This window comes from Dreissena polymorpha, chromosome 3 (genome assembly GCF_020536995.1).
Source record: "Dreissena polymorpha isolate Duluth1 chromosome 3, UMN_Dpol_1.0, whole genome shotgun sequence".
NCBI lineage: Eukaryota > Metazoa > Mollusca > Bivalvia > Myida > Dreissenidae > Dreissena > Dreissena polymorpha.
In genome coordinates, this window is record NC_068357.1 from 29,949,313 (window position 1) to 29,965,416 (window position 16,104).

Consider the following 16,104-nt stretch of genomic DNA (forward strand, 5'->3'; position numbering starts at 1 on the left):
TAGTTTATATACAAATGTATATATATATATATATATATATATATATATATATATATATATATATATATATATATATATATATATATATATATATATATATATATATATAGTTTCAGATTGGGTAAAATGGTGGGTCAAACGTCCATTTTACGGCCGTATTGTTGGGTCTTTAGTCGATTGTCGGGTCCCAAAGTCGATTATCGGGCCCTTGGACCCGACAGTTGAAGACCCACTTAAAAAAAGGCTGCTTAACATACTCATGACTATTTTTAAATTCAAATTTGCATATGTAATTTTACTCGAATTGTCGGGCCTATATCTCCCATTAGCACACATTAGGTCAAAATCCACACAGCAGTTACTTCCCTTGGGCATTCGCCAATCATTAATGTCTTTTTCTAGAATAAGGGAGGCCACTGCGTATGAGATTGACCAACCTCGGCGCAGTGATTTACCGGGAACCAGCATAGCAACGAACGACAACTCTGTAATAAAAATTGCCAATTTTCGCGGTTAAACTTAAAAAGGTAAGTGGCGATAATATTTATTAGGTTTATTTATATTTTTGGTTATTAAAATTATTCTGCAAATGACTGAATTTAAACTGAAACTGCAACCAATAATTAGGACACAGTTTCTGAAACGTTTGCTGACAATGAAAACATATTTCAAACATGTAAAGCCGTGGCACGAATTTAGGTGACAACCTTGTTACCGCAAACAAACAAATGTAACCTATAATCTGCATTTAATGCAGATATAGTGACATTCATGAAAGCAAGCATGATTGTAGCATTAGATCATTTCCATGCGATACAAGTTCAATATATGTTTTAGGCTGACTGCAATGGTTAGACTGGGGAAATAAATTATAAAAGAACAGAATCTTTAACCACACAAGACAGTTGGACTAGCCTTAGTGGTACAGTCATGTTACTATTACCGGATCAGTAGCGTAATAAAGTTGTTCTGGGGAAAAGCAATAAATGGTTTAAGACTTCTTTTACATCAGTTTGATAAGGTTTCCAGACAAACGCTCCCACAAACAATCGCTCCTACGCTAAATTAGTTCTGGCTTCAATAACTTTAAAATTCGCTTTCTATGAATTTTGAATGGCGCAACATTAAAGTTATGGACCAACCCCAGTAGGAAAGTCAACCAGGAATATACGAAAAGTTGACAGTTAACAAAGACCGCTCCAAAACAGCTTGTAAAAGCAGTTATTGGCCCAAATCAGCTACTTTATGTCTTTATTGGAAAGATTGACATTTTTCACATTTAACCGATATGTTTTTTTACAAAATACTATCTTAAACATTTAACATTTATCTTTTCTGCTCTAACATATAGACCAGTTGACGAGTGAAGTCACGCGCACCTGCAAATATTACACTCCGCCCACTGGTTGGCAAAAAGAGGTGAAATTCATATAAGCGCTTATAGAGAAAGTTGAAATAATAATCGTTTTTATTGATAATCTTTCACTATATCAAATATAATTTTACTAACTATGTCTGAATTAAACATAAGCGTGCAAGGAAATGCATTTTTGGAACGATTATATTGTTGTTATTATTTGTTTTTACTATAAACGAAATCTGGAGTGGAACACAATATACGAGCACGGTATGCAGTTACCATAAAAATCTCTACTTGGCACATCTTCGCGACCATTTTTTAGATAAAAAATTCTCTGATATTGAAATTTTTTCAGAATAAAACAAATTTAATGAACGAACAAAAATAAGGATGTAAACAAACAGCAAATAGATCGACTTTATGTACGCAACATATAGTAACTGATTTGAACATGCCTGTAAAAACTTGCCTTGTTACACATTAAATAAATTCTCTTGATAAATGTAATTGTTTTTATTTAATTATTCACACCAATTTTGACACTCTTTGTTTCAGCGTTTTTAACCCGGTGTTTTATTGCACTTTTGTTCATCATAAAGCGATTATCTCGTTATGATCGGATACTGTCCAAACAATTACAAAGAACACATGGTGTGATAAATCCAGGGACCTATTCTTGGCCACTGCATAAACCACATGTGGCATACAAGTGTCTGGTCATTAAACATCATTTATGATACCTCCATGTCATCTCTTGGCATATTGAGCGATCATCTAAGCAAAATTGTAAAGCCAAAATACGAAACAGTTGCTTTAATAAAATATTTGAACATATTAAAAAATGAAGATATTTGTCCGAAATGGATTAACAGGAATTAGTGTATGTATATATTAGCCTGTTTAATCATAATAATAGAGTGTTAATAACTATAAATTAAAAATATTGTGCAATTTCATTGCTACACAATTAACGTATTTAACGAGTACCGGCAAATGTAAACTCGGCTATTCATGTTAAGATTGTACGTTTCTGTAGTGTATGAAATGACATGAAAACAAGCAAACAACAAAAGGGTAAAAAATACTTGCGTAAAATAAATTAATATATAGATATATTTATCATAAAATGCTAGATTGTTATCACTCCTTACCACCAGTAAAGAGAGTGCATGCAAAGACAGTTTAATTTGCTTAATATGCAGTTCTTGTTTTTCATATGTATGCTAAACTTTATGATATTGTCATTCAATGGAAACGAAACGGTAATTCATTCCATGTAAAATAAAATTACTACAATGTTTATTAATTGTAATGTATTCCGCTTTTAGGGCTTCGTTTTATAATTGATTAAATGCCCCTCTTGCACCTTCGTTCGCTTATGAACAATAACAATATCTGCACCACTTATAATTATAATCAAATTAATGTATGTGTTATTATCTTTGAAATATAATTTACCAAAATCTTACAATCACAAAAAATATGAAAGAATATTTATTGTTTTGTTTTGTTGGATTGCCAGTTTTTAGTCTGATGTATTAATATGTATTTTTATACAGAGGTAATTATATTTATGAAAATACATTTATTGGTACTAAATATTATATTTTTGCACTATTATTTAAGAGTTTTTATGTTTATTTCGGATTTTTGTATCGTTTTATTGACTAAACAAACGACATGTATACATGTTTTACGTTACTGTAACCAGTGTTTTTTGCCAACCAGCCAGTGCGCATGCGCGGAAAATCCCGAATGTAAACAATAACATTCAACTGGTCTATCGAGAAAAACAGTGACGTGACACACATGATTGAAATGCGAATCTCCCGAGATTTCACGGTCATATGATGTTATTTCTATTTTTAGTAACAAACCATGTGCTCAATTGTTTACAAATTCAGAAAGACATTTCCCGTTTTTTTTATAATTATTCTTGCTTGTTTTGTAAACAAATTGTAGTGTAAATACAAAATCAATGTACAAAATATTCAAAATTACCAAATTCACTTTGAAATCAGTGTTTAAATCCACCAGACGTAACTTGTTAATCACAAATAATAGATTTCAGAAAACGAAAGTAATGTTTACAATTCCAGCAAAAAATGTCAAGGTCGATCCGAAAGTATCCAAATGAAAACTCGTCACATGACAAAGCGACAATGGTGCAAAATTATGACTTTCAGGCTGATGAGAGTTATTTTCATCTATTGTAAGATGCATTTGAAACATTTGAATCTTAAAATATGCCCCGATGCAGTAATTTATATTCATTCACCAATATATGAAGGAATGTATCCAAGAAAACATACTGTCTTTGATTTATAGCGTGACATAAATCTGTCACCACTCTGGTTGACTTTCGATACAGGGTTGACTTCAGCGTACAGATATGTCAATACTATATAAACTGTACGCTGAAGTTTCTTTAGCTAACGCTAAATTTGACAGGGCGGACATTCGCTCCTACAATGTTTTGATAGGGCGGACAGTAGCTCCTATATTATTTTGCCAACTCGGACAATCGCTTCTACATTATTTTGTCAACCCGGACAGTCGCTCCTACATTATTTTTATTCAACGGCAAAACGTTCTATATGCCTATCAAAGACTTACACCTATAATTAACCGACAATTAATTTTGCCAACTTGTTGACAGTTAGCCAATTCAAAACATTACATTTCCTACATTACATTTATTGGAATACATGTAAGTGCCATTTTGCGAATGGGATAAACATAAAAACCGCAAATATGTTGTTCTTAATTTCATTTGTTTTTATGATATGACATTTATATGACATTTATAAACATATATATACACAAAATACACAAACGAAAAAACATCCAAACAAAAGGTCTTTTGTGTCTGTCAGTGGCTCACCGTCTTCTTTCTTACGCGTTTTATCACCGATTATATTTATATAATAGCAAAGAATTAAATTGTTATATATTGATAGAATGTTATACCAGAAAAATTATACATTGAAGACGAAATTCATAAAATGCAACATGCAGGCAAATTCGACTGTACAGACATGTTCGATTTACTGCATAACCATCATATGGTTGACTTAGACATGTGCTTCTTTGAGTACGAGTGACCCTCTAAGCATAGCACAGACTGACTGCGTTTGTTTGTTAGAAGTTCCATGTTGGTAGTAAATTATTGGCGTAATATTGACATTACAATATATACATATTGTTTTCACAGATTGCTAAATTACATTTAAAGAATCGACCAACTGTAACATAGTTTCTTAATAAGTAAATTGATTTATTAAAATCACATTGATCCGCTCATGTTAAATTGGCTTTCTGTTAACAAGTTGGCAAATTTAATTGTCTGTTAATTATAGATGTTAGCCGGGTTGGCAAAATAATGTTGGAGCGACTGTCCGCCTTGTCAAATCCAAAATGTATTTGTGTTACCTTTTTTTCGCCGCAGAATTCATGCATTAACGGATCAGTTGTAGCTATAACGGATCACATGATCAAAACCACTCAAGGAGGGGGGCATTTAACATATTATTTAAACTGTCGAAACATGAACTTTGTTGTTTACAAGGACCAAGTTATATTGCCAGTTATAAATAATATTCATGTTTTTGTTATTGTTATTGATTGTTTTCTATATGTGATCTTGTATTCTTGTGTGAAATATCTGATGAAAATCCTAAATAGATCAGAAAGATATGGGCGTGTTAAAAACCATGAAATTATTTGAATCATATATAATCATCGATATTAAACATGGATCATAAATAAAACTATAAGATTGATGTCATTTATTGTAAGAATCAACAAGATTTTCATATATTTTAATATAATATATTAGCAATACGCATATTATCACGCTTGATCTGTTATTGTCCTTATTCTTTATTTCATTTAAGGTGCTGCAAAATCTTTAAACACGAATCAAAACTGAAATGGACTTTTGCAGGCAGGACTACTAAATGGCCTTAAAATTAATGCTTAAACTTCTTGCTTGCCAACATAGTTATACTAGCATGTGGCCGCGAACAATGTTTAACCTCGATTTGGAAACGAGACAGAAATCAACAAAATTGTATATAAATGTCAGCAAAACATACCGAAATGTTTGACAAAGAGTCTTTCCCATTACGACTCAATCAGTGCGTTTTAAAGAACAGACCTTGAAGATGCTATATATTAAATATCATCTAAAATATCAACTATTTATCGCAATGCGCAGTCTGTAATTTACTGATGTTTAGGAACCAAAAGTTAGGTAATGTCCGGTTATATGATCATATGCTAAAAATGAAGTATGCTTTCTGCTTTCTGTGCATTGATTTTTTTAATCCAAAATGTTTTGGGCCTGCCCAGCTAGCTGAGTTGATGGCTCAGTTGATAGAGCGCCAGACTGTCAATTTTTAGGTTTGAATCTGGGGGTAGGATAAAGTTTCTTCATAGAGATTGGTTCCCGAACATTGTAACATTGTATTTGTAGGTCATTCTTCCCCAACCTCTGAATCAAGTTGGGAAGAAGTGGGTCACTTGTGGTTGGCTAATACTGGTCACAAGAAGTAGGAAAGCTGGTTCATGTCCTGACCACTTGCAAAATGACCTTAATTTGGGTTCAAGAAGGCATTAAACCTGATCAATCTAAATTCAACCAAATTCTTTTGCCCAAAGGTCAGAGTTTCAAATACATTCCAACACAACAGCTGTTGGCAGTCACCTCGATTATTGATTATAAAGCCCCGTCCAGTTCGATTGTCAGCGGCTAGCAGTCAATAGTATGGTCGTTTCAATAACATTGCCAACAACGATCATTTGTCTAAACTGTTTTCAATTTTCTAAAGATTGACTGTTTCCAAAACACAATTTAATAATCTTAAAGAACTGGACCAACGTTATTCCTTCTTCTGTTTGAGATTTTGCAGAACTTCTCCCTAAAGTGACTAGTCTTTATGACATTAAGTGAGTAATAAGGCCTTTCAAAATTTCATTCTCTACAGTTATTTGATTAATCATTAAATATTATGAAAATTTAAATATCATTTATGTTAGATATAGAGCCATGTATTAATCTTGCATGATTTTCATGTCTGATAGATGTTTCACTCAACAGTTTGTTTATGCAGAAATAAAACAAGTAACTGATTTTTATGCCCCCCTTCAAAGAAGAGGGGGTATATTGCTTTGCACATGTCGGTCTGTCGGTCCGTCCACCAGGTGGTTTCCGGATGATTATTATAACTCAAGAACGCTTGGGCCTAGGATCTGTGCAAGTGGAAGTCAAGTTCTTAAACCTTTGCATGCTGGGAAATTTGTCGTCTACTAAAATGTTGTCTGCTGAATTTCTCAAATTAGCGTTTTCTTTGAATTTTTTCAAAGAATACTATAAGAATAGCAAACAGTTTGGATCCTGATGAGACGCCACATTCTGTGGCGTCTCATCTGGATCCAAACTGTTTGCAAAGGCCTTCAAAATTCAGTTCCAGCACTGAAAGAGTTAAGAAAATCCCTGGAGTTGGTACTGTGCATCATTTAAGATTCCTCTTTGTAGCCTTGACCTTGACCTTAAGTCATTTAATCTTGTTTGTTAATTTCAATTTCAGCTGGCACTACATGTTTTTGCCTTTATATGTTTGAACAAATAAAATGGGCATCAAATCCTTTAAGCAAACAAACAATTGACTCTGGGATACGGGATACCTTTCAAAAGGGGAAAAATACCATGTGACGGGCACTTTTGGGGGAAAATTGCAATAAATTGTCATAAACCGAAGGTTAATTACATGTAATAACCATTATTTGCTCCACTTAAAAGCTGTAGCTTTTTTATATGGCTTTCCCCTACCACAAGTGATTGGAGCTATACTGCAATCACTGTGTCTGTCTGTCTGTCCCACATGGGTTTATGAATAAAATAAAACATTTCAAGTTTCAAATGCTTAACTGTTCCCTGGAATTGTTCATGAAAAATGCCTTGTAATTTGTTTAGCAGTCACATAAACAACCAAGCTATGTAATATGGAATTTTCACACCCATTATTGCTGCTTCTTCCTGTATTTGCGCGATGATTATCTGAGATATTAACTCTATGATTCTATATTCTCAAATCTTTTCTATAAAGAAGGAATGTAGTTGACAATTGTTAATAGTTTTATTTGATCGTTCGTCAAAAAGTTGTAATTCTGTTACTCTTGTATCTTCAATGCAATTGAGTAATTAAATAGCAATTAAATTGAATGCGTTTTAATTCCCTTTTATTATTGTTTAATTTGAGTAACAATGCTATGACGTTAAATTTTATTTACACTTAAATGTATTATGAATATTGCTGGGCCAAGTGTGAGGTTGAGCGCTCTATAACCAGGTTTAAACCCCCAATGCTTTGCATTGACCGTTCCAAGGCGGTGACCCCAGCTTTATTCATATTTTGTGTTTATGTTGGTTTGTATTGTGCTGTATTGTGCTGTTTTGTACTGTTTGGGCAATCGGTCACTTGCCTTAAATAAAGGACCTACTAATTGTTTTTAATGAAAATTCAATACTGCTCCAGCAGCTGGAGTTTCACTTCTTTATATTGTATTATTTTTTAACCGATTTTTTTTCAAAACTTTCCCTCTGTGTCTTCTGTAAAGGACTAAGATTAATATTTCTTTGCCAAAATACACAGGAAATTTTTAATGGAATATTGATTGTTGCTTTAAAGCTTTTATGATAATCAGTAACAGAAGCAGTAACATTCAGCCATAATTATGTATCCACACGGCTATAAACTAATACCAAGCTTCCCATTCCCCTTCTCTTCAGATACTTCCTTTCTTTCAAAGGGAAACAGTGGTGGTAAACAGATGATATTGCAATATTGCAATACTTCTTCCTCTGCCAAAATACATGTTATAAACATTGTTGGGCCTCTTATCAGTTATAAAAATTGTAGGGTCCCATATAAGAAATAAACATGTTGACACTAATTTTCAGATTTCATATAAGTCATATTGTTGAGTCTCATATATGAAATACTGTTGGGTCCCATATAAGTAATATTGTGGGGTCCCATATAAGGTATATTGTCAGGTACCATATAAGAAATATTGTTGGGTCCTATATAAGAAGTATTGTTGGGTCCCGTATAAGAAACATTGTTGGGTCCCATATTTAAGAAATTTTTCAAGAAATATTGTCAGGTACCATATTATATAAGAAATATTGTTGGGTCCTATATAAGAAGTATTGTTGGGTCCCATATAAGAAACATTGTTGGGTCCCATATATAAAAAGTATTGTAAGAAATATTGTTTGATCTCATATAAGAAACATTGTTGGGTCCCATATACGTAAAAAGCATCGTTGGGTCCAACATAAAAGATACAAGTTGACATTCTAGGGTCCCTTATAATTTAATTAACATTAAATGTATAACTAACACTTTAGGTATCCATATAAGTAATGAAAATTGTTGGGCCTGGCCCTTTATTAGAAGTAGACATGTTTACACTTAATGACTAATGTTGAGACCCATATAATTAAAATATATTGCTAGTAGACTGAACTGCAATTTTCTAACACTGGTTTCAGTGACACACATTCACTGTGCAGATTTCTACTAAATATGTGTTGTTTTAATCTCAAAATTAGTCTTGAGCGTTAATTGACACACCCATTAAATTATTTCCTTATAACCATATGGTATCCGTTGTTAATTCGAATGTTATTTATCATTTTGCCGTTCATCGTAATTTCTTTTCTGCTTGCCACCATCTTGGACGATGACGTAAATACAGGCATGCTCAATCACTATACATTGACCACTGCCAGTATCCTCCGCAATATAGACAATCCCAGAATCGATAATATGGGCGCCGCCATATTGGCTATTACGTATTTTTGAGTAGTGACTTAATGGACTTTCCTACATTAATAGATAGTGACATCTACAATTATTTTGTGCTGAAAATGAACACACAAAAACCATACCTATGCTTATTTGCTCAAAGAGACATTCAGACAGGAGAGGAGCTTCTTTATGACTATAGTGTGTCTGATCTACCATGGAAGGTTAGTTATATCATATACATCATATTTAATAAATAGATGATGCCATTATCATGAAGAAGCACACATGAATGGATGTCAAACTACTAACATAACTTTTGTCATCAAACAGCTTATGGCTTTTCGCTAACATAATTGTATCCTCAAAAACAGCTGTTAACCCTTTGCATGCTGGGAAATGTGTCTCCTGCTCTAATTCATCTGCTGAATTTCAAAAATTAGCATTTTCTTCGAGTTTTTTTCATAGAATATTATTAGAATAGCAAACAGTTTGGATCCTGATGAGACGCCACATTCTTATTTTTTCCCTGTAACAAAAAGGAAAGAGCATTTATACATTTGTATTTGGTATCTAGCGTCTCTAATTGGTCCACTATCAGGATTGTTTAAATAATGCCCCTTTGGTTAAATTTGCTCCTTCCTTGGAGATCACATCTTTTACAAAAATTAATGAGCTATCAGATTCATCTTATGTTCCAAGTTAATCAACCCCACAAATCAATAAGAGTTCAGCAATCTTTATTATAGCTGTTGAGCAATATTGGGCTTTTTTATGTCCCCCACTATAGTAGTGGGGGACATATTGTTTTTGCCCTGTCTGTTGGTCTGTTGGTTGGTTGGTTGGTCTGCTGGTTGGTTTGCGCCAACTTTAACATTTTGCAATAACTTTTGCTATATTGAAGATAGCAACTTCATATTTGGCATGCATGTGTATCTCATGAAGCTGCACATTTTGAGTGGTGAAGGGTCAAGGTCATCCTTCAAGGTCAAACGTCATATAGGGGGACATTGTGTTTCACAAACACATCTTGTTGGACCTTTTGTTTAGTCTTGTGTTATCTGGTACCTTTTATAAAATCAATATTAAGTTACTTTTGCAATAATTTGTAGGAAAAGAAAGCCAATGGTATGTTTAGTTCACAGTTTTGAATGGATGTAATGATACTTTGAATGGTAATATTGGGAAGTAAGTAGGTAAATATTCTTGTTTAAATTGTCTAATTATTGAGTAAGCCAATCTTGTGAAATACAATTTAGCAGAACGTTCAAAGAAAATAAGTTTTTATGGCCAACTTCGCATCATGGTTGTCAGTTTTTTTCAAGGCTGATAAATAGTTATGATAATTTCAATACTGTCAAAAGTATGCAAATGATAGTTGGCACACATATTCATGTACATCTCTTAGGAAAAAAGCAACATAACTTTAAGCGGGTATATTCGATTTTTAAATGCGTTAAATTGTAATATATTGAAACAAATATGCTATAATAACACGCAATATGCAAGAAAAATGATACATTTAAGATGAATTTCATAAAATGCAGCAAATGCAAACTTGCGCACCAAGCTGATTGTGACGAAGATAATTCGTACATATTTTCCTACAATAACCGATGCATTCGTCTTTTAAGTAAGTGTTCGTGTGTCGTATGAATCAATATCGCTGCAGGAATTTAAAATGAACCGTTAAACTAAATTTAGATTCACATCTTACATGCATGATATACATGCTGGCGAATTCGACTGTACAGGCTTTTTCGATTTCAATTTTAAATATTCTGCTTATTTCGCATTTTCCGACAAATGTTCTTCTTTACTTGTATTTTAGTTTATATTGAAATATATGTATAATAAGTTTTTTGCACATTTTATATTAATTAATAAATATTTGACAAGATCGTATATACCCGCTTTAAATGGTCTGCCACCTAGGGCAAACATGTATATGATACTTGAATTATCCAGTGAATGGCAAAATCAAATTCAAAGGTATCATTACAGCCTGCTTGTTAAGATTTAATTTTCATGTTAGTTTGCATGTTTTCATTTTTAGCTCATCTATTTTTTGAAAAAAAATTATGAGCTATTGTCATCACCTTGGCGTAGGCGTCCGATTAAGTTTTGCATTTACAGGGGTTTTTCTGCCTATTTTGGGAAAAGGAGTCTGACCAAATTGGGAATTTTTTATCGACACAATTGGCCATTTTGGGAAATTTTGCTTCGATTAAACAGCTCATTTGGGAAAAAATAGTGAATATATCATGCTTAAATAATTCAGTAGTTTAACAAATAAATTTGTTTTTATTTGTTATTTTGTCTTCTTTATATAAACAGATGCAATATTGGGCGTGTTCAACGTTTATTCAAGTACTGCATTTTTGTTTATTAGTTACAGTTACACTCTGAGATAAGAACTGAACAGTCAAAACCTTATAGCAGATATTTTTTACCAAAACAAACACTGGTTAGTCACACAAGTTATAAGACACTTCATTCTTTAAAGAAAAAAAAAATTTTTTTTTTGGAAGTTGGGACTTTTTTTTAATATTTTGGTTTGGGATCGGGTCCGTTTGCTTTGGGAGTGCCTCCGTTTTCCGGAGGCGCAGACAGTGCTGAAAACCCCCTGATTTAGGTCCACTTTTCTCATTAAGTATCAATGCTTTTGCATTCAAACTTGGTACACTTACTAACTATCAAGAGGGGACTGGGCAGGCAAAGTTAGATAACTCTGGCGTGCATTTTGACAGAATTATGTGCCCTTTTTATACTTAGAAAATTGAAAATTTGGTTAAGTTTTGTGTTTAGGTCCACTTTATTCCGTAAGTATCAAAGCTATTGCTTTCATACTTGCAACACTTATTAACTATCATAAGGGGACTGTGCAGGCAAAGTCATGCAACTCTGACTGGCATTCTGACGGAATTATGGGCCCTTCATACTTAGAAAATTGAAGATTTGGTTATGTGAATTTTGTGTTTAGATCCATTTTACTTCTAATGTATCAAGGTTATTGATTCTAAACTTCAAATACTTTCATGCTATCATGAGGGTACTGTACCTGGCAAGTTGAATTTTACCTTGACCTTTGAATGACCTTGACTCTCAAGGTCAAATTATTTAATTTTGCTAAAATTGCCATAACTTCTTTATTTATGATTAGATTTGACTGATAATTTGACAAAACAACTCTTAACTGACATACCACAATAGACTCCCCCCACCTTATAAATGACCACCACACCCTTACACTATACCCCCCTCCCCCCCCACCACCACCCAGCCCATTTTATTTTTTATGTTCCCATTCACTATAGTGGGGGACATTTGGATTTTCCCCTGTTGGTCTGTTTCTGCCAACTTTAACATTTTTCAATCACTTTTGCTATATTGAAGAAAGCTACTTCATATTTGGCATGTATGTGTTTTTCATGGAGCTGCACATTTTGAGTGGTACTTTCTGATAATGGGTTAAAATGAAAGTGAATATCTGTTAACAGTTGCACTGCATAAGCATGAAATAAATTGCCTGGATTATTTCATTTATTTTTCTTACACATACTGCTCTGATAGGGAATACATGTTATAAACATGACTTGCGAGTTTTTCACACCTTTATTGACATTACACAACAGATTAACACCAATGAGCTGTCGAAAGTCGTTTAACCTCTATGCCATTAAAATCTGTTAAATGGACGAATAAAGCAATTAAGCTGTGATCTTCGCCATCTTTGTACCAGATTGCAGAATTTCCAATTTCAGATTTCCAGTTTGCGAAGTCATTTTTGCCAATTCCCAATGGGCAGAATATTTATTTATTAGGTTGTTTACAATGTTTATTATTGCAATATTTCTGCCTAAATACATGTAATAAGAATTGTTGGGCCTCTTACAAGTAATAAACATAGTAGGGTCCCATATAAGAAATAAACATGTTTACACTAATTTTCGGGTCTCATGTAAGTAATATTGTTGGGTCCCATATAAGAAATACTGTTGAGTCCCATATAAGAAGTATTGTAAGAAATATTGTCAGGTACCATATAAGAAATATTGTTGGGTCCTATATTAGAAGTATTGTTGGGTGCCATATACGAAACATTGTTGGGTCCCATGTATAATAAGCATTGTAAGAAATATTGTCAGGTACCATATAAGAAATATTGTTGGGTCCTATAAGAAGTATTGCTGGGTCCCATTTTAGAAACGGGTTTTTTACCTTCTATAACAGACGCCGAACTAGGCTGTTTGTTTCCCCTTTCTGGTCAAAAAAATTCCACCTAAAAAAAAATATATATTTATTTTTAGCTCCATCTGGCCAGCGGGGCTTATGTCATGGTCCTGTGTCCGTCGTGTGTCCGTGCGTGCGTTAACTTTTTCTTTAAACATCTTCTTCTTCTTCTTTTTACAGTTTTGAGCACGAACAGTCCGTTTTTCACGATTTAAAACGGCCGTTTTTGTAAATATTCACGGACATGAAAGGATTGTGAATTGGCCGTGTCAAAATTGTGAAATGTCCGTCCATGGCCAATCGCAAAGAAGGAAAAAAAGCCCTGAATCCACAACGAATACAATGACACAATACAACATAAAGCTAATTATGGCATGTTCACAGACATTCAAATATTTTGCAGAAATGCATTTGCCGTTGTTATACATTTTTATACACGTATAATATGTACGTAAAAACGACACCCTTCTATTACTCATCATATTAAGGGTTGCGGCATGTGGATATTGTCTTTAACATCTTGAATGGCAAAAAGGGATATTTGTCCGTTAAATGAAGGATTTTTTGGCTGTTTTAAAGAATTTGAAGTATTATAAAATTGTTTATAAGTTTTTGTCACAGTGTATATGGGTTCCTCTACCCCTCCAGTGCACATATTACTCCTCGTCAAATTTTTCTTGGTCATACGTGCACTGTTTGGGTAGAGGAACCAATATACACTGTAAACAAAAAACTATAACTTATGATATACATAACAGCAAAACTTCAGTTGTAATGTCCAATATACTTTTCTGTAGATTTCAGTAAGACCCACCAATGGATAATAATATCAAGGCCCAACTGTTGACTATATATTTATATATATGTGGCGCGTTTCTGAAAAAGGCCCCTTTTGTGTGAACGTCAAATAACGGAGAAATGACGTTGTGAAGATATGCATTATTTTTCGACGTTTAAAAATTATTTTAGACAAACATCACACAAATTTAATCACTATGCTAATTCATTTATTTTAGAACGTGTAACAATACAAATTGGCCATATTACATGTATAGTAATAAACAACAGACAAAACTTCTTGCAAAATTATATCGTCAAAATAGTTGCATTGATATAAAAACATTTTTAGAGTTCACACAGCATCTCTTGAAAATTATAGGTTTGAACAAGTTTTCATTTGATCATATAAAACGTGTACATTATCTGAATAGGAAAAGAACGAACTTTAAGAACATTTTAAAAACTCAATTTATTTTTGTCACATTCATATGGCCTTTTTTTCTAAACCATGTCACGTAAACATAATAGCAAAACCTTCTGTTATCCAAGCCAATATATATTTTCTATAGATTTCAGCAAGACCCACCAATGGATAATAGACATACAAGACCCCACTGTTGACATTATATGTTTACAGTCATTAAGGCAACTGTTGAAGACACCCACAGTCTAGAATCTATACAGGAGTCAGAGCCTCTCATGATACAACATGCCAGTGTTGACTGTGCTGATCATATGCAATCTACAGGTTTCACTTTGGTTCTTTCAGAGTCCATGTCAACTGCTGACAGTGAAGAGCCAGGCAGTCTGACCCATGATAGGAAGGAGCCAAGTGAAGAGCCAGCCAGTCTGACCCACGATAGGAGGGAGCCAAGTGAAGAGCCAGCCAGTCTGACCCATGGTATTTCTGTTATCTGTTGGGCCTCTTACAAGTAATAAACATCGTAGGGTCCCATATAAGAAATAAACATGTTTACACTAATTTTCGGGTCTCATATAAGTAATATTGTTGGGTCCCATATAAGAAATACTGTTGAGTCTCATACATGTATAAGAAGTATTGTAAGAAATATTGTCAGGTACCATATAAGACATTCTTCAAAAGTTCCAAGGTTACTTTGTCATGGCGATTTGCCAATCATTGGTTCAGCATTTCTTACTTGCTGTCAATATACCTTGAGCGACCATTGCAGTCCTTTTGTTTACTTTAGTCTTTGATACATAGATTTGTTATTTTATATTAAACTTTGCTGTTAAATCAAGAAATTGTTGTGTTGTTTTATATGCATGTATTTGCTTTGGTTCGAATATGGCCATATTAAATGTATGCAAATGTGTTATCCTTGTCAAATAAAAAATCATTTCTTGAAACATTCAAGGTTCAATATTGAACTTTCTATTTATTATTCAGTACTTATTTTTTATTTTACAAACTGGTACAATCGTTCACAATTACTTCTAAAGTCTAGTTGTGCAAATATGGGATTGCTTAAGCCATTTAAGAATTATGGTCTTTGTTTCATATCCCTGTACAGATGAGATATTGTGACCTGAAGGTTTCTTTATTATGGCACAATATTTATTTAGACTTTCAGCAATTATACTACATTCTCTTCCAGTTTAATGGCATACATACATACATGTATACTTCGGCTTTTATACAGAAATAAGTAATTATGTTGAATTTGCTTGCCATCAATTTGTGAATAAATTATAATAAAAACTTTTATGGAGACCTTTGATTTTGGCAGCTTTTGTATGACAGAAAATGGTTATCTGTGAGAACCCAATAATTGATTTTAAATTGTTAGACCCAATTGTTATATTTAACATAAATTTTGGCATATATACAGGAAGTAGCTATTTTCAAAATGGCGGATCATGTAAATACCAAACCATGTGTTGGCTTTTTCA

The 16,104-nt window shown here is 33.3% G+C and overlaps 1 protein-coding gene across 4 annotated transcripts in view; it reads left to right on the top strand.

Moving 5' to 3' along the window:
- Positions 1–373: 373 nt before the first annotated feature.
- The window catches only part of LOC127873475 (uncharacterized), a 30,273-nt gene continuing 14,542 nt past the window's right edge, over positions 374–16,104 (top strand). For 2 of the 4 annotated variants that reach the window (XM_052417354.1, XM_052417357.1), the window contains exons 1-2: positions 374–527; positions 14,960–15,091. In XM_052417354.1, coding sequence (XP_052273314.1) covers positions 15,089–15,091 — 3 coding nt within the window. In that variant the 5' untranslated portion in view covers positions 374–527; positions 14,960–15,088. Of the gene's footprint in view, positions 528–3,520; positions 3,573–5,501; positions 5,616–14,959; positions 15,092–16,104 lie in introns of those variants that run through there. The other 2 variants (XM_052417356.1, XM_052417355.1) reach the window with 2 other exon arrangements.